Raw genomic sequence first — 20,008 nt, 5'->3', positions numbered from 1 at the left:
TATAAATTGAATAGGATATTTTGCAGTTTCTTTAATGCCAATACAAAGCTAAATATATTGCCAAGAGAAGAATTGTGACAGAGAACACATTTTGTCATCTTTTAGCCTGTTAAGCCTTTAAGCAGTTGCTAAATGAAGTAAAAGGAGCATACTTTATAAAAGGTAGAGTCAAGGTTTAAACTATTTTTTGAGTCAGTTATTAGCTCACATGATGCCAGTGGCTAATGTTTCCAGTTCTATTGCATCTTCCACAATCTTAGTTATAGTTGTTAATTGGCACTAATGAATGTAATACTTTTAGGAAAGCAGTTGCCCCATATAATCTAATTTGTGGTCATTTTTAGCATTTACTGAGCAAGTTAGTTTCGTGGAGAGGAGTTAAGGTCACAGAATAGAAAGGAGCATTTTACACAGAGTTAAATTTTGGTAGAAATATGACAACATGTTCTATAGGTATGGTTTTGCAATTATGTTAACACCTTAAGGTATTGAAACCTTTTTGCTCATGTACCCCTCAAACGTATAATTTGTATAATTTGACATATACAGTTTTTCGTCATAAAATTCAAATAATCACCAAGAGTGTAGTTTCTAACATTATAAATGTTGGTATGTAATGGTAAAATGGTAACATCACCCCTTTAAATGTATTCAATGGAATTTAAGTATCAGAGATATTTGATACCCACTATCACCCACTTCAAATAATAAATAGAAATAGATTTTTTTAAAATTTCCAAAGACAGTAAGCTTAAAATATGTCTTCTGGATTCAGTAATTAATCCAATTATATTTGTGCAAAATGAATCAAACTATCAAATATATTACAGTTTTGATAAAGGATTATTAAACACAAAGTAAATTTCTTGAAATGTATTGCTTAATAAAATTGCAGGAGGTGAGGTTGAGCATCTGGACAGTGACTCCCTTAGAGTTATTTACCTTGTGGAAAGTCCTCTTGTATCTTTATACACCTCCCAGTTTGAATGTTGCTGCCTTAAGTGACTAGCTGTACCTTCTGCAGGTGATTATTACAGTTACACAACATTGTTCAGTGACTAAGAGCAGGCACTCTAGAGGCAGACCACGTGGGCTTGAATTCCAACTCTGAGCCCCAGCTCTTCCTTTTAGTAGTTGCATAACTTTGGGAAATCTGCTTAACTCCACTGTTCCTCTGTTTTCTCTCCTGTAAAATGAAGATAATAGTTGGCTATTGCACAGGTAAAATGAAGTAATACTTCTGACATGCTTAGAGTAGTGTCTGACACATGCAAGTTCACCATACAGTAAATTCTAGATAATCTTTTAAATTATTTTGAGAATTTTAAAGATATATCTTAAAGCGCCTGTGAGCATTTCTCAGGCAGATTTAAGTAATTTGAGGATTATCCACTTATGCTTTCCTTACTTCTACCCTGGTCAGTCATAATTTTTCCACACTTCATATAAGTAATTAGTAAAATTTTCCCTATGCATATGTATGCATACGTATATTTGTATGCACATGTATGTCTTCCTAAGACTGTGAGTACTTAATGTCTGCTCATGGCAGGGAAGCGAATTGTCTTTAGCCACAAATATTTATTAAACACCTATTGAAAAGTGAAAGTTATATTCGACTAAGAGGAAAACTGACTCTAAAACTTGCCCTTGCTAAAGACTTATGAGATGTATGAAGATTAATAAACCAACTTTGAAAATAATCTGAATTAAAAAAAAATAATACAATCAACCTCTGATTTGAAAAGAAGCAATAAATTCAGAGTAACCTATACAAGGAAGTGACATAGATAACAGGAAAAGCGGGTAATAAGCAGGGAGAAAAAATAGTTGTTCATACCTTAAATTTGTAAATGAATTAATAATGTAGCATCGGGATTCCCTGGTGGCACAGTGGTTGAGAGTCCGCCTGCCTATGCAGGGGACACGGGTTCGTGCCCCGGTCCGGGAAGATCCCACATGCTGCAGAGTGGCTGGGCCCGTGAGCCATGGCCGCTGAGCCTGCACGTCCGGAGCCTGTGCTCCGCAACGAGAGAGGCCACAACAGTGAGAGGCCCGTGTACCACAAAAAAAAAAAAAAGTAGCATCTAAGCAGAATCAAGGTATTAGAATTCAAGGTATAGATGTCTTTAATTTTTCCTTCTAAGAATTGTAATAAAAGTTATTAAGTACAAGATGATAATCTGAATTTATTACTAGAAATTTTTGCTAGCATTCCATGAACTGAACTCTGTTACACTGTTAGGAAACATAAGGATATATTTACTCTGGTGTATTTCTTTTATATATCCTGACTTATAGAACTAGTAGTTTACAGTTAAGATATTTTTCAAAATATGCTTTTTTATTTATATTCATGTTCATCTGCTTTCCCCCCTAGTGTACGTTAATTGAATAGGAAAGAACTGGAAAATTGAGAACTTTGACATGAACGTTGGTATTTTGTGAGACTGTGGGATAAGAGAGGACAGTTTCTCTCAAGTGTTACATCAGATATTTCTGCCTTTATAGTTATATACTCTGTTTAATTCAGCATTTATCTAGGGACTTTAAACTCCCTCCCTACCAAAGTTATATTGCATTTGAAAATTTTAAGTTCATTAGGAATAATTTTGTTGTAAAGGTTATGTATTGAAATACTGTATATCCTTCAATATCCCAAAACCAATGGGAATCATTGTTATATTAATATAAAAACATTGCTTAAATAAGGTAGATATTTTATTAGGCCATACATAAGACAGGAACTTTCTTAGAATATCACTTTCTTTGGTGCACCTGGAAAAAAATACTACAAAATTTGATTTTAGCTCACATGGTTATTAAGAGTCCCTTTATGCTTAGACATATTTTAGAGTAGAATGTGGAATTAATTTTAATAAAGAGAATTCTATTCTGATGTTGTACTTCCATGATAAACTTTGAACCATGTTCCTGGGGTTTTAAAAAGTCTACTAGCCTAAAGTAAACTTTAGAAAAGAAGTGCATGTACTTCTCTACTGGTGTTTTAGGAGTAGGAATGTCTCAGTTCTTATACTTTTCTCTAATATATATTCTTTCTGCCATAATTCTGTTCTGCCCTAAACCCTTTCCAAAACCAGAAGAATTACTCCCATTTAGGGATCCCCTTAGTTCTTCCTTTCAGTATGTAGAACCTTTTGTCCTTCCTTTGCCCTTTGTATGTAGGCCTTTAGGAATTCTAAGTGCCTTAGGCTACAGTATTTCACTTCTGTGAAGGACCTTTTTTGTACATGGTATTCTCTAACCCAAACATTCTCTGAGGTCTGGGCCCCATGAACCTGTAAATGCAAAACAAAGTGATTTGGAAATCCTGAAAATATTACACAAGTTTTGACTTGTGCCATATTATGGACTTTTAAGTATGATTCAACTAAGCTAACAGTGTTCCCCAAAAAACTTTCTTAGAGAACCCTATAATGAATAGATGATTTGTTTTTAACTTGTCAATTTATATTGTTTTTAACTTGTCAATTTATATTATATTTAACTTGTCAATGTATAAATGGGTTTTTCTGTCTGAAGAATACTGTGTGTTCTCTAGGTAAAAAAAATAGTCCACTTTTAGTCTTTTTTATACAGTATTTTGCTTAGCAATCCTTTATCCACCCTCATTGGGAATGTTGTAAGGATAGCTTAAGCTCTTTCTATGAATAAATGGTTTCCTAAGCTTTTTTACCTTGCTGGTTTTACATAACCATCAACTGGTACTTAGTCTTGAGTCTTAGTGTGCTCCCTCTTTGTTATTAGTTAACATATATTTTCGCTATTTTTTTTAACACACATAGCATATTGTTATGGTTTTTACATGTCCTCCATCACTAGATTATAAAGTTCTTAAAGACAGGAGCCATGACGTGCTTGGCTCTATTCCCAATGGCACCAGCTTAGTGCCTTGAATATGAGTACACAGTGAAATTTGTGATAAGCAGGAACTCAAAATATTTTTTTTTTAAACAGATTTGGTTCATTTGACTTGTACGTCTTCTAAAACAGCAAGAGAAGATTTAGAACCAGTTGTGCAGAAATTGTTTACTCCATATACCGAAAAGGAGATAGGTAAGAACAATAATCAGTGATTCATGATGGAAAGGTAACGTGACCACTTTACTCCTCTTTAGAGATCTCAGGAAGGTTTCTGCAACCTGAATTGAAAGGTGATGTATTCAGCACCAATGCTTACATGTTTTACTAGGATGACTAAGCACATTCTCTTCCTAAAACTGGGGAAATATTTATAATAAGAGAAAAAGCTACATCTCACACACAATGTATATAATTAAGTGCAAAAATATAAATTTATATGTGTACATACTCATATGCATAGAAAAAAGACTCAGGAAATCTCTCAATTTTGGTGGGATTATGTATAATTCTTTTTCCTTTTAATTTTCTTTATTTTATAGATGTTGTATGAAGAGCATATATTCCTTTATCAGAAAAAGTTATCTTCATTTATAAAGAAAAAAAAAAAACTTGGTTCAACTGAGAGAAAGTTAAGCTATTAATTGGCAAACGTAGGAATCCTTCCTAACCAATAATTGTCTTTTCATGCATTGCATGCTAGTGATGTGATAAATATTTAGCTTTCAAAACATACATGCCACTTTGCTGCCTACTCATGGTGGAAAGATGCTTTTCAACCACGAATTTTTTAACTTTTCTCCCCGCATCATAGGGTAGCCCTTGTAGCTGTGAATGGAGCAAATTGTAGTGAATTCTATGTGTAGGTGATCAAAACATGGCCTAATGGATCTTATTCATTTATATGAAGTGACGGTGATTTTCATTATCGGATTTGGATGTCCACTTGAATCCTGGCCAGTTCATTAATTCATATATCTTCATTTTCTTTGGATGTTATGTTTGTTCAGGCAACCATTTATTTACCCCTACCTATTGTATTTCCTTTTAGCTCATCTTCTGTGTGTCTTGTTTGTTTTCTTTGCAAGATAGTGCATAAAGGAGCATTTACATTTACATAGGAAAACAAACTGCTCCATTCTCAGGAGCTAATATCGGTATAATTAATTTCTTTTTGGGCTGCTTGAATCAAATTCTGCAGTCTGAAAATTTACTTCACTTTAGTTTGGAATTTAATTTGTTTCATATTTACTTTTTTTTTCCATTGGAAAGTCTCATATAAATGTATTGTTAAAAATTTGATTGCAGAGTTACAATACACAATAATATTCCTAAATGTAAAATGGAATAATAGTTTTGTCTTTGGCTTTAGTTACCTTGCTTATAAAAACTCAGAATTCCTTCTTTATTTCCGAATTTTTTCATAATTTTTGGTTGTAATTTCATTGTGTGGTGGTCCCAAATAATATACTAAATTTGAATATTGTATCATTGCTCTTCACTTTTTAAATGCATTTTCTTTTTTAAAAAATCAAGATGGGTAAATTACATATTCATTACTTAGCATCCTCTAGCCATTTTAGATTTTTAAACATTAATCTTAATGGTTAATGTGATCCTATTTTGAAATGATGTATTGTTTAGAACCTGAGTGAAATTCTTTAGTAAGAACTATGTGCTCAGAGGGGTCCTCAGGTGCACTGAGGCACTGAAAAGCCAGTTTTCACTGACACATAGGCCTTTTTATCATCAGGATGAGGTAGTGGTCATATTTTAATTAAAATGTCAGAACAAATACTGTTGGAGTTATTGAAAATGAATCACCAGATAAAGTGAGCACTGGGCCATGGCAGGTCAAAGAGGCAAAGTCACCTGGAGAAGAGAACTCAATTCATTTTCCTGCCTAAATGAGGAAGAAGGAACTTTATGAGTAATATGAACTTTTAATACATTAAAGCACATTCTTCTCTGTAGCAAAAGCCCCTATTTTCACAGATTGATGGCTTTTACTATTATGTTTTAATTATTTGACTATGATATGAAACCTTATGATTTAAAGCTTTATAAATATTTTGTTTTAAAATGTGTGCCAGAGGAATAACATTATTTAAGCTTATTTTCTTTTTATTCGACTTATATGTTCTGTGTAGTGCTGTGCTTCCTGAGCTTTTGTGAAAGTCAGCCTAGTCACTTTGCAATGAAGTTCATTTATAGTATTAAAAGATAATGTTCTCTTCTCAAACACAGTACTTCTTTGCCTTTGTATCTGAGGAATCCAATAGCCTTGTGAAGGTATTCCTTCTATTCCCTCTCTTTCTTACTTGTTCATGTTTAAGGTATCAGCTGGAGCTCGTGACATATGCTCTGTCTTAAGAAGCAGTTGTACTAATACTTCTAAGAGCCCTACTTCCCAGCCTCCTTTAAGAGCATCAGAGATCTCTAAACTCTTCCCTACTTCACAGTCCAAGGAAATTTCAGATACTTTATGCTTAATAAACCTGATTCTGCAGGTGAGAAAATGAGGTGATTGCTCACCATTCATATGTGCATTAATTCTTCCAGATTCCATAATATCCTTCAAAGCACAGGTAGAACTTTCCTAAGTGATTTCTTATTTTACGCAGGAAATTGAGATTTTTCCATACAAATTGAAGCAAGAATTTCATTAGTACAATATCTTCAAATGTCTGCAGTGTAATATCATCACTGCACCATCTTCTTTCTCTTCTTCCCTCCACTGGGCACAGCATGTGGCATTATCTCATTCTATCTCATTCAGTTCCTATCTCAAAAAATCAGCACTGCCTAAATGCAGGAATTCCCCTTATAGGTGTCATTTTGAAATAGGTGGCTGGTGAGGGTGTTTTTACTGAGCTGAGAAGTAAAATACCTTATCTTAATTCCTTTTTGTATTTGTTGTGTCCAGTCTAGGTCATAGCTGTGGCAGTCTTCCTACTCTCTTGGTCTTGTGCTACTGTGCTATGTTGCTAAAATAGTTCACTCTCTCCCTAAACATGGCATGCAGCTATAGACTATTTGTTGCTTTTATTTGGTGTGCCACTGTTGATTTTCTTCAGCCTACTTTATTCTGTACTTGCCCCAGTTTAATTCGCCCAAGATTTTATTCTAAATTACCTGTTACTTGTTTAGTCCTTTGCACAATCTAATTGAATGAAATGAGCTATTACAGAAAACCAATTCTATTTCTGACCAAGTGATGTATTCCTAACCAAACCTCGACAGCTTTAATAATTTTTTGACAATTTTGCACTGCACAATTGCATGTTATTTTTCCAGCTCTCTCTCTGCCTTCCAGCTGGCCTCAAAGAAAGATGAAGCAATTACTTGTTTCTTTGAGGGTTTTAAGGTCAAAGCCCAATAACTCCCTTGTGTCTAGAGCATTTATCTTCAGCCTATGTCAACTTTTCATCTTCCTCTCGGTTTCTTTTCAAAACTTCAACCTCTGTGAAATTTCTTTCCTATAATTGAATTATTCATTTCCCCCAACTTTTATTGAGTGAAAGCCCTCCTCTGAGCTGGAACTTTCATAAAATATAAGATAAGCTCTCTTAGTATATGCTTAGAAATGGAATGAGCAATATTAAAGGACTACCAGACCTTAGCTCACTTTTCTGCAATGCTCCTAGAGTCTGGTTTCATAAGTGATAGGCAGTATGTTTAACCATCTTCCTGTAAGATTTACTGAAACTAAGCTCACCAATAAATTTACTAAGAGCCATATGGTTTTAGCTGTGAAATATGAGTCCCTTATGTTCCTTTATTTTGTAAGTAAGTAGGTTTTGCCATCTATTTTGTGCTTTACATGAAGTTAGTGATACCTTAGACTCATAGATCTTAGCATTAGAAAGGGGCATCTTAAAGGATCACTTCATCCAGAGTTTCTTCATCCTATCACATTAATAATTATGGATTATTCAGGATGAGCTAGAAAGAGAACATATTTGGTATTGTTGTAGTGGAGATATTTTAAATTAAGTATAATAAAAAACCTATTTGTCCTGAATTGGGGAATGGGACATTCTTTTTAACTGAAGAATGCAATTAGCTAACTTTTCTCCACTGATTATAAATCTACCAATAAGAGTTAATTAACTAGATAATTATACCTTTAGAATTTTCTTTATGATTCACAAGGTGCCTTATGGTCTTGGGTAATCATCATGCACGTCCTTTATTATCATTGTACAGAATTTGAATTTTTCTTCAGATTCAGGCTAAGAAAACACTGTAGTCAATAAATATATTAACAGCAATATTTTCTGTTTTCAACCAAAGAAAATGTAATTATAACATTTCTAAAGAAGAAAGGCATAGAAATAATTATTAAGATAGCAAGGATTAGGCTTTAGGTATTGAGATTAAGAGGGCTGGATCTTTTAATAAGCACATCATGCTTTGATTATACCTGAAAGCAGAATTAAAATTGGTTCAGAAATTATTCATTGAGCATCTGTTATGTGCTAGGCTCTGTATTAGGGAACATGAAAGAGCAAGATAATAAGGACTAAGTCTACTTCATCTTTGTATCCCCAGCTCCTAGCCTGATGCCTAACACATAATAGATGCTTGCTGTAAATGAGAGAATGTGCACTGAAAACAGCTTACAGTCTCATAATCATATTTTTGTTATTGGTTGGTTGGTTGGCATTACTTTTGTAATCTAGTAGGACAGAGTGTTAGTGAGTTATGATATCCAATTTTTAATCCTGTATATACTATTTTTTAATAACAGCTTTATTGAGAGTCACATACCATACAATTCACCCATTTAAAGTATAAAATCCAATGTTTTTTAATGTATTGTTCAAACATCACCACAGTCAATTTTAGAATATTTCCATCACTCCAAAAAGAAACCCATACCCCATACCCATTAGCCATTAACCTGCACTTAACCTCAATTCCCCCACAGCCCTAGGTAACCCTAATCTACTTCCTGTCTTTTTTTGAGGGGGGTGGGGTGGGCATGCCACGCAGTTTGTGGGATCTTAGTTCCCCAACCAAGGATTGAACCTGGGCCTCGGCAGTGAAAGCACTGAGTCCTAACCACTGGACCGCCAGGGAATTCCCCTACTTCCTGTCTTTATAGATTTCTCTATTCTGGTCATCTCATAATCCTGTATATAGCATTGACTTACTTTATAATTTTTTAAGTTGGTTTATCCATGTGAAACATAAGAAAATAAATTTATGTTAACTTCTCACTTCATTGGCATAATTTAAAGATGAATATGATCATAAGTGCTTTCATACTGGTGATGAGAAATAAGAGAAATCCAAGGGAACATGATGGGAGTTAAATCTAAGTAACTTACTAATAATCAAAATAATTTTTAAAATCTAACTTGTCTTAGGTTGAAAAGCCATCATTGCTTGAAATATCATACACATGTATTAGAGTGTGTGGATACAGATTTACTATAGTTTACATACAAAGCTCTGATTTACTACAATATATAGTGGTAGCTTTGTTAGCAATTGGCTACATGTTGTAGTAATTGAGAGGCATGTTGTGCTTTAGATGTAAGTAAAATTTATATCTACATTTAGAAAATGAAGAAGTTGAAAAGCCAAGACTTCTGTGGGCTCTTTACTTCAATATGAGAGATTCTTCGGACGTCAGCAGGAACTCTTATAATGATTTACCATCCAACGTTTATGTCTGCTCTGGCCCAGACTGTGCTTTAGGAAATGATAATGCAGTCAAACAGGTAAGGCTGTTGGTGTTTCTTGGTTTTATGTTAGGAAGTTGGTGTGGTAGGGAAAGTGAATTGTTTTTTCCTCTAGGAGGTGGGAAAAGAAACTTAAAAAGCATCTCTCTCATTTAATACCATCTCTGCAATTTGCCCCTAAACTTTTTCTCGGTGAACAACAAAGCCACTTTAATATCAAATATTTTCATGTTCTTGAATATAATGATGAACTACAAGAGACTGTTTATGAGTTCCATTGTGGGAATAAAGATAGAAGATGTTAGAAATACATATTCAGAAAAATTAATTTATAATGCCAGTATTCTAAAGAAACATTGCTTCTAATTTAAATGGTGGCCTATCATTGTATTTTGAAATACACAAACTTTTTCCTCTGTAAACTTGAGTCATTTCCAAAGGAGTGTAACTAGTAAGGCATACAAAATGTATTTTTAAAATGGCACATTTTTAAGGCACATCCTTACCATGGAAAAGAACATATAGGTTTTCACAATTAGCATGATTCCTTTAATGTTTTGACACAAGCTGGTGTCCCAAAGCTACTATAATAGCTGCTGAGGAGTATGTTAAATCAAGGTGGAATTTTGTGACAGCGTTCTTGGGCAGGGCTATCAATAGGTACAGGGCAGGTGACACAAAATGCCAAAAGTGAATTATGAGTCTACTAAGCTGAAAATTCATATGCATGTACAAACACACTTTTCTGCACTTGACAGGAAGAGTAGAGCAGAAAATACCATTTTTTAAGGTATAAGTCTAAACTTTTCACCAATGTAGTTGGCGCATCTGTTTATTGAAACAATAAATGGATAATTTAACGTTGTTCTAAGACCACAGATGGAAGTTTCATTCCCACTAGTGGTAGGGATCTTATAGGAGCAGATGGCCTTTTTGAGCCTTTAATTTTTAGGCATAGCAGCAAGGCTATGACCTATACATTTACAGTTTTTTACCAGATTCTTTGTTTCTCATCTTCAGAGTCTAGTGGTGATCCAGGATAATCATATTTAGTCAGTGATAACAAACAAAAATAGGAAGTCACATCTCTCATCCATCATTTATTCTGTTAGTTTAATAGGAACTCAGGATGGTTCAATATCTACATTTATGGCTTAAAATGGCCAAGTCATTTTTGCTTTGATGGTCCATTTTTTTCCAAGAAGAAATTACCAGCAAGTTATCAGCCAGGTAACTTTATTCCTGAGTGAACTTTAATGTTTTTTTTAACCAAAATGGAAGGCCTTAAATAAGGACTTAATATAGAAGTGCTAATGTGATCTAAACTGCAAGCTAAAAGATTAAAATTAAAGGATAATTTTATCATGAGATATTGATTCCCAAGAAGATAGACTTGAGTGCAGTGTTTTCACAGAAGAAAACAGTAATACTAGTTTGGGTGCTAATTATTATATACTGTTAATTATAAGTAGGTTTATATTTGTTATACAGCTTTTAACCTCACATCAGTTTTGGGAGAAATATTATAATGCCTACTTTAAAGGGCATCAATAATAACATTTAAAAATAGCCAGTTTATTCAGATAGGGCTTCCCTGGTGGCACAGTGGTTGAGAGTCCGCCTGCCGATGCAGGGGACACGGGTTCGTGCCCCGGTCCGGGAGGATCCCACATGCCGCGGAGCGGCTGGGCCTGTGAGCCATGGCCGCTGAGCCTGCGCGTCCGGAGCCTGTGCTCCGCAACGGGAGAGACCACAGCAGTGAGAGGCCCGCGTACCACAAAAAATAATAATAATAAAAAATAAAAATAGCCAGTTTGTTCAGATAAACTCTGTTCTAATTCCAGTGTGTCATGCTGTGTTCATCCCAAGCACTAACTGATGACTCTGTCTTCCAAATTGTCTCTAAAAGCCCTCAGAACATCACCTAAGCTTTGCCTGTGTAGGAAACATAAGTACCTGCAGATATCATTTTTCTTTCTTTCTCTTTTTTTTTTTTTGAAATAAAATGCTTCATTTTGCTAGTTGGCAAGTTTGCATCTGCTCTTCTTATTTGTAAATGTATAGATGTTGAATAACATAGACCTGTCTTTCTGTGTTCATATGAAGCTATTTATGATTTGAAGACATATTAAAAATATAAAGTAATCTGATCTGTTTATTACTCACAAGTTAAAGTTGTGTGCAGGAGCATACCAAGACATTCCCTATTATGTGAATCTTTCTGTGACTTGCTAGTTTTTGTAGTTTGTGTTACTCCAGTTTTTTTCTGAACCTGACATAGATATTTCTTTTCTTAATACAGGGAGTGTTTCATTTACCCACAGATACTGATGAACAGACTGGTCTATAGTCCCTACTTGTCTATACTCCCAAGCCAGTGATAGCTCCCTCCTTCTTCAGGAACCCCCATTGCCTAGGAGCTGCCACTGCCTTGAGAATAAGAATAGTTAAATAGTACTGTACTCTGTATTATACTTAAGGTATGAAATGGGTTATATTGGCTGATGTGGACTGGGCTGGCAGTCTAACCAGCATGTAGAATGTTGTTTATATGGACAGATCAGCAACTTGCTTATGACTTTTGGTTCATAATTTGTAAGTTGAAGACCAGCTTTATAGGTCATAGGAACTGTCAAGTTGCTCACATAGTGCAGTAGCATTCACTTTCTCAAGCCATTGAGGGAGAGGGCAATTTTAGGCGTCATATCTTCTGAAGCTTCCATTCATTGAGCATTTTCTACATGCCAGGCATTGTCCTAATCATCTCATATATATTATTGTATTTGGTTCTCAAAACAACCCTATGAGGTAAGTATCTGTGACATCCCCATTTTACAGATGAGGAAACTAAGCGCCAAAGGGGCTAAATAACTTTTCCAGAGATCACATAGCTGTTAAATTTTTTATCCAAGGTTTAACCTCAAGTCTGTTGGATTCCAGTGCTTGTACACTCATCTAGTATACTATGCTACTTTCAACTCGTTAATGCAGATACATCCTAAATACATTAAACTGCTAGATTGACAAAATATTTGTTTGTTTTGTGTGGATGTATGTTAAAGAAACAGGAATATCTAAATATCTCAACGTGTCCTCTCTGTACTTCCCAATATAAGGAAACTAATTCACAATATAATTAGCCCTTTTTAATTATTTTAACCACATGAAAATCTTTACCTAAGCTAACTTCTGGCTTTAAAACAGCAAGGAAGGTTAAAAGTTGACAATTAAGTACTCTGAACCAACCTCTTGGTGACAACTCTCAGAACTGGGGCTTAGTTGGCAAATGAAATGAAGTTCACCAAGAAGCACTAGATAGACCTTCCAGAAAGTGGCAGTTGACCCTAAAAGGTTCCAGCAGTTGGAAAGAGGAGAGACTTGGGAAAGGCTGGAGTCTGGCTTTAGGAAATTGGCATCAGAGAGGGCCAATGGCAGTGAGCTGAAGGTGGGATTTCCACAAGCAGGTAGAACACAAATAAAAGCAGGGTGGCAACCTGCAATTGTTTGGCAGTCTTAGGACACACATTGTTCATGACAGGGATATACAAAAACAGGTCGAGTGGGATCTAGCCACAGGGACTGGAGTTCAGGAGAAAATCTATCCTACAGGGAGGTGGCAAAAGGGAGACAAGGTGTGAGATACAGAGGAATTGGAGTAGAAGTAAGAGGAACAGTAATAATAATAGTAATCATAATAATTGTTACAATATTTATATTCAACATTTGTATAATATACGGTTTCTAAAGTTCTCCCATATATATATAATATATATATTATATATATAAATATATTAAAATATATATATAAAAAGAGAGAGAGAAAGAGAGATTCTACTCCATGCCTGGCACTAAAGATTCAGAGTTAACTAAAACCCAGTCGTTATTCCTGGATGAATCACTGTCTGGTAAAGGAGAAAAACGTGTAAACAAATGACATTACAGTGTGGTATATGCAATAAGAGAATGATATCGAAAGTATAAAAGTAATATAGAGGAGCCATGAGTTGTATCTAGGAGTCAGAGAACCTTACAGGGAAGAATATAAAAGATGAGTAGCAATTCTTCATCCAAGTGATAGACAATCAAATTGATAGCATTTGCACCAGCCCAGGGTGTAAACATCATGGTATGTTTAAGAAAGTACCAATAAACAGGTAACAGTGGAGCAAAAGGCCTGAGAGGCAGAGATGGGATGAAGAAGAAGATGATGATACCAGAGAAGATAGGCCTGAAGGATGTTGTTTGCTATAAGTATCTTGGATTTTTATCCTGTTAGAAGAGTTTTAAGCCAAAAAAAGGCATAAACAGAATTTCATTTTCCACTGACCCTTCTAAGGGCAGCATAAAGTTGGATTACACAGGGGAACCCTAGAGGCAAAGTGACCAGTCCAGTTCTGAGATGTTGCAGTTGTCCAGGGGAAAGATGGTGCATGTCTGGGCTATGTCTCTAGTGGAGGAACAGGTGGAGTCAAGAACTAAGAGATAAAATTGATAGGATTTGCTGACTGATTGCATGCAGAGAGTAAAGGAGAAGGAGAACTTCTATAGGCAGTCAAGGTAGAGATAACAGACACAGTGACCATTAGAGGAACTAAAGTGTGAGGTAGAGGCTCTGTCTGACCTCAGTCCTGCTTCTAGGGACTAAATGTCTCCAGCAAAGATGTATATGGTAAGACCCCAGGATGGAAGCAAAGCAGGCATCTCAAATATTTAATTTCAAAATATCCATAATAAAATGGCATGTCTAAAAATATAACTGAACTATACTTAAGAAGGAAAGAAGCTATTTTTCTCTCCCTGTCCCTTCTTTCAACTCGACATCAAAGCTCAAAAGTTTCTGCTTAACCAACCCTTCACCCTATCCCAAAGATACTGGTTTTATTCACCTGATGTAGGAGTTTACAAGCTATAGATGGCCAAATGGCAAATAGTTTCGATTTTGCAGCCCATATAATGTATTTTGCAACTACTCAACTCCACCATTGCAGTGCAAAAGCAGCCGTAGACCATAGATAAATGAATGAGAGTAACTGTGTTCCAGTAAAGCTTTACTTATGAAAACAGGCAGCAGACTGGATCTGACATGTGGGCCATAGTTGTCAACTCCTGACCTAATGGATGACTTTGCGTGTACTTTGGGAAGAAGGGTTGAAGTGGTACAGACAGACATTGTAACCTTTAAAGCAAAACAAGCGTATGTTTAAAACCCGTTAATGACGTTCTTTTACCGGTAGGCTAGAGTGCAAGCTCCCTAGCCTGGCAGGGACCCTTATCTAACAAAGAACTGTATTCATCTAAATAATAGCAGGAATATGTTTAGAATAGAATAACAGTGCTACTTGCCACATTTACTTTCTTGTATGTGTGTGTATTTGTTGCTGTTAATTAAGATCACATTTACTTTATTATTCTCTTACCCTGCCAGACTAAGCTCAGCTTAAATCTCAACATTTTAATTTATGTTATTATTAATAGCAATGATTACAGTTACCAAATAGAGAGGCTTACTTTACTCTGCCATTCTATAGGCAAGGAGAGCAAGGCTCAGAAGCTGAGTAAGCATTCCCCAGATCACATTGCTGCTAAGTGGCAGAGCCAGCATTTGGGCATGGTTATCTATTCAGTGTCCATTGTCTTGGACACTGTGTTATATTCCTCAAAGCACAGGGAGAGGAAAATTAGAAAAGCAAATAGTAGAGCAAACAATGAAGAATTTTCTTGATTTGAACAATGACTTGTTAAACTTAGTATATGCTAAATTAGACTGTACAAATATCACAAACAGGCTCTATTAGGAAATTATATAAAGGATATTAAGGGAAATTGTATTTCTGTTGACATGTAGAATGAATGACCTTAAAATCTCAACTATCTGAGCACTTCATAGAGTCTTAGCAAGTACTGATATACTTGAAGGGTGGGCCTGAATGAATGTATAAATTAGAGGGAGAAAAGTCATGGAGTTCTGAAAGCAGTTTTTAGAAGCTCGTGTGTGCTGTGTAAAGTTCTATAACTTAAAGAAAATTTTAAGGGTGATACTTCATTGTTTTGATAGTTCCAGAAAGGCACATACATTTTACGTTAATGTTCAAAAACTCTTGTGCCCTTTCTTCCCTGGCCAGGCTGAAGCACTTTTCCAACAAATCTGCCCCAACGAAGACTTCTGTCCACCCCCACCAAATCCTGAAGACATTATCCTTGATGGAGACAGTTTACAACCAGAGGCTTCAGAATCCAGTGCTATACCAGAGGCCAACTCAGAGACTCCCAGGGAAAGCACAAATCTGAGAAATCCAGAGGAGCCCTCTGAATAATGAGTATACACCAAACTGAATAGCACATTTTGGAAAATCCTCCTAGCCTCAGAGTCCTCTTGATGGAAGAAAGGTTTGAAAAATGTTACAAAGCAGCAGCCAGTTGACATGCAGAATTACCAAGAGAAACAGATGATAGAAATCCAAAAGGGAATTTTCCTTAAAAAGGACATTCCAAGACCACAAAACACTTGTAAAGCACATTGACTTGCCTGCTTTAAGATACCAAACCTGTGGGATTAGCAGATAAAAATTATAAATGGATTGATTCCCAGAAATATAGCTATGTTTATGAAAGTGATCCTATGCATTGTTAATAATTCTATGGTATTAGGACAGCTTTTGCTTGCCACTTTGGATCTTTGTTTGAAAACCACATCTTCAAAATCTGCTTACATATTTCCTTTGATTATTTGAGTTATATTTTCTTTATGGGTATGAGCATCGTGACACAAATGATAAAAGCATACATAAATATAGCTGATAAAAACTAAAGTGTCATGATCCAGGCAGGAGCCTATGCTTGAAATAGAGATTTGTTTTGTTTTCTATCTTGAGTATTGAAAATGCTAATATTAAAGTAGACACTTTTATAAACAAGTCATGAGTTCATTACTCAGTGATTTTTTCTTTTAAATGTTAGTAGTGATATTTGTATGTGAATCCTGAACATACTAGGAAGGCTCAATACTGAAGAAGTGGAAAGATTTGAATAGGCTCATTGGTATTTGGAAATTCTGTCTAGTCGAGTATCTGGAGCACTAGCCTAATTGTCTATGGACCTAATTTAGTCCTAGCTATGCCACCGATGATATTAAGCAAATTGTTTAACTTCTGGGCCTCAGTTTCTCCATATGTCTACTGTATGAGAATGATATTGAAGATAAATGCAGTGCCATCCTTAGAATGTTTTTTCTGGAATAAAAGTTGTTTCAGAATTTTCTCATTGTCTTGGGGGTGAATATCAAAGATCTCATGCAGCAAATAACTGTTTGCTGTCACCTCCCCCAACACAATAGATCACAGTGTTCTTATTGCATTAAGCTTTTAAAATAAAAATCTATTTCCTTAATTAGTATTTTATAGTCTAATAGAAAAGTAAACATAGTAACGTGAAATTGTGGTTTTGAATCTTAATAAGGAAAACAGTCTATAAACTCTTCATATTCCTCTTCTAGTAGGTAAACCTGAAACAACCAAGGACTCTAAATAGAATATGACAATTGGTAAACCCTAATATGCACTTAACATAAAAATACAAGGGCTGTACATAGGCAGCAAATCTAGTTACAGTGACAGTGCCTATATTAAAATCTTTCCAAATGCCAAGCTCTAATGGTTTACCTTTTTTGAGCAATAGTTTGGACTCAACAACTTATTTCAATAAATAAATACATTAAAAGTGCGTTGTCATGCAGTCTGGCCTATCTTGCTGATCAGAGAGCCATGGCTACAGTAGAAAGCACATAGTTCTTACATACTTCAGCTGCAGCAGGGCTCTGACCTCTCCAGATTTCAGAGAAGATCTTAAAGGAAACCAGCTCTGTCAGGTCACAGACTCACGAGAAATGGAAAAAATCAAGGAATGTAGCTCTTGCCTCACCTTTTAAACCCCCTGCGGATATAGCTGAATCCAGAAGAAAATCTTCCCAGCCTCTCAGGCTTCTCCTAATCCTTCTCCCCATTGTATAGCCTCTCTCCTATCTCTTTAATCCCCTTTATCCCTTTCTTCCCCTTTTATAATGTTATACAAATCAGGGAATCACATTATAACCTACTTTGTTATATGGATTCAGATCCATCTTAAATCATATTTCCTGAAACCCAACCACGGCATGCGCTAAATGCACAATACATACCTATAAGCGCCGGGTATTGGCTCTGCCCCGCAGTACCAGCAATATAAAAGCTTCCACTATATGAGAGTATTGAGTCTGAATACAATTGCAGTAAACTGCACCAATTAAGATATTGTACTTTGTTATAGTCTTAGAGTTAAGGCCTCTTGATGCAGCATGCACACTTATGTAAACAGCCAATCAGGGTACACCCAGAATGACTAGAAAAATACTGATAGCTTTACTACAGCTCTCTAAAACAATGAAGGAGATATTCTGTGGTCTCATGGCCCAGTCCATACTGTACCCTATTTCATCCATTAGCCAGCATCGGAATTTCTCTTCCAGGTTATTTATTAAATACTGTTGAAATGTTTAAAAGCTCCTGAATATGATTAGTGATGATTAAGATAATACACAACTGTTAAAAACCTTGTGTTAGAGAACTTTAGATATTTCCTGTTGCCTCAGAATGTAATAGAAATTATTCTAAGAGCATTCTTTTCAGCTACCTTAATTACTGCAAATACTTGTTTTCATAGCTTTAAAGGAAAACCTTTTAGTTTTGTTGTAAAACCATAAGCCTGAAGTCATATGAATAAAATATAAATGCTGTATGTGATGCAGAAATTTCCGTAGCTAATTTTAAATTTTGAAAATAGCTATTATCAAAGAATTTTTATTCATGTGTTTAAAATGTTTATGTTATGCATGCTTCTTATTAACCAAAAATGATAATACCATTCAGTTTAGTGATCAACATGAAAACTGGTTACTAGACCTATGTTGCTACTGTATTTTTGTCTAGTTGGTATGCCTGCCCAGAAAAAGATAGATATATATGATATGTATATTATAAACATATATTTTTCTATAGGAAAACTGAGTTATAATTTCGCCATCTTCTATGATATCTAGCTGCTCATAGGAAAATAGTCATGTTAATGGTTAACTTCTGGAATAGTAGTTTCTGAGATGGGCAGCCCTTTGTGTAAAATAATGGCCACACTAATGATTAACTTTTGTCACAGCTGTAGTTCTGGAGAAGGCAGCCCTTTGTCTAAAGTGCTAAAAACCTTGAAAAAAAATTTGTTGAAATTTGATTGCTAAATAGTAGTGATCCTTCAAAGCAGTTTTCTTACAAATAAGTTATTTACTGCTATTGGTATTGGATAATTTCTCTCTCAACTCTTGATTGATTTTTCTTATATGCATTTCCAAAAGCATGAATATATGATTATTCATAATTTGCACACTGTAACCGTAAGTTTTCAGAGGAAATAAAGTCTGTTTTTAATGCCTTTCAGGCGTGGTATCCTATTTTTTAATATTAAAATTTTGTATATATGCCAAGAAATTAAAAATTGTCTTGGAACTGATTTATTTGTTGATACTGATCTATTACTTAAATTCTTAATTGTCCAGCTGTATACTTGGTTTTATTCCTAGGCATCTGCCAACTGTGTCAGGTTTGTGAAAAAGGCAATCAAATGATACATGGGTATGTTTACTTAGCAAACTGTTCTAGTTGCCAGCATCAGATCTCATTCTGTTTGAAATCAGTGTTCTGAGGCATGGGATATGGCTTTACAATACATTACCTGCAAACTGTTTTCGCATCTCACTTGTGTATGAGAATCTGAAACGTTTTTCTTATTTACTTGCTGAGTGTGAACCTGATGTGTTTGTCTTTGTGGTCGTTGAGTCCCCAACAGCTTACTTGCAACAGATAAGAGACTGCTGATGTTCTTTTCATGCAGAAATCATTCACTGAACTATGATTTGTTCTTGAATCAAATAATTAAAGAAGAGTGACATTTTCTGTCAATTCCAAGTCATTTTTAAACCTTCCCAGACAGGACGTATTCAAAAGGTAACATCATTATTTCAAAACTGGCAATTTATCTGTGAGATTATTAATGAATCAAGTTTAAGAAAGATAAGGTTAATTGAATTTTTAAACAAGTAGCTGTATTATCCTTCAAGCACCTTGGAGTTCATAAGAGTATTCACACTTTTTTTTTTCTTAAACAAGTGTTTTGATATGTTTCAATTCTCTTCTTTAATGATGGCTTTTTAAAAATGCAAGAGGTTTAACACAACATCCCAGGTCACACTTTGAAGGCCACTTTTCTTTCTATTAACATAGTTCAGCTGTGGGGCTGCAGTGAGATGCCCTTCCCATACAAGTTGCCACGTCTGCTCTTTCTAGTGATGATGACTCTTAGGACCATTTGACAGGTAATCATTAGAACTTGAATCCTAGTAGACTGGAGGGTCT

The 20,008-nt window shown here is 35.2% G+C and overlaps 1 protein-coding gene across 1 annotated transcript in view; it reads left to right on the top strand.

Moving 5' to 3' along the window:
* CHM (CHM Rab escort protein) overlaps positions 1-18,985 on the top strand; it is a 198,859-nt gene extending 179,874 nt beyond the window's left edge. The window contains exons 13-15 of the mRNA XM_082681443.1: positions 3,979-4,077; positions 9,454-9,614; positions 15,698-18,985. Of these exons, the coding sequence (XP_082537569.1) occupies positions 3,979-4,077; positions 9,454-9,614; positions 15,698-15,889 (452 nt within the window). The 3' untranslated portion in view covers positions 15,890-18,985. The remainder of the gene's footprint in view (positions 1-3,978; positions 4,078-9,453; positions 9,615-15,697) is intronic.
* The last annotated feature ends 1,023 nt before the right edge of the window (positions 18,986-20,008 follow it).

This window comes from Grampus griseus, assembly GCF_964374135.1.
Source record: "Grampus griseus genome assembly, chromosome: X".
Taxonomy (NCBI): Eukaryota; Metazoa; Chordata; class Mammalia; order Artiodactyla; family Delphinidae; genus Grampus; species Grampus griseus.
Note: the sequence above shows the minus strand (reverse complement) of the source record. Positions and strands in the feature narration are given on the sequence as shown.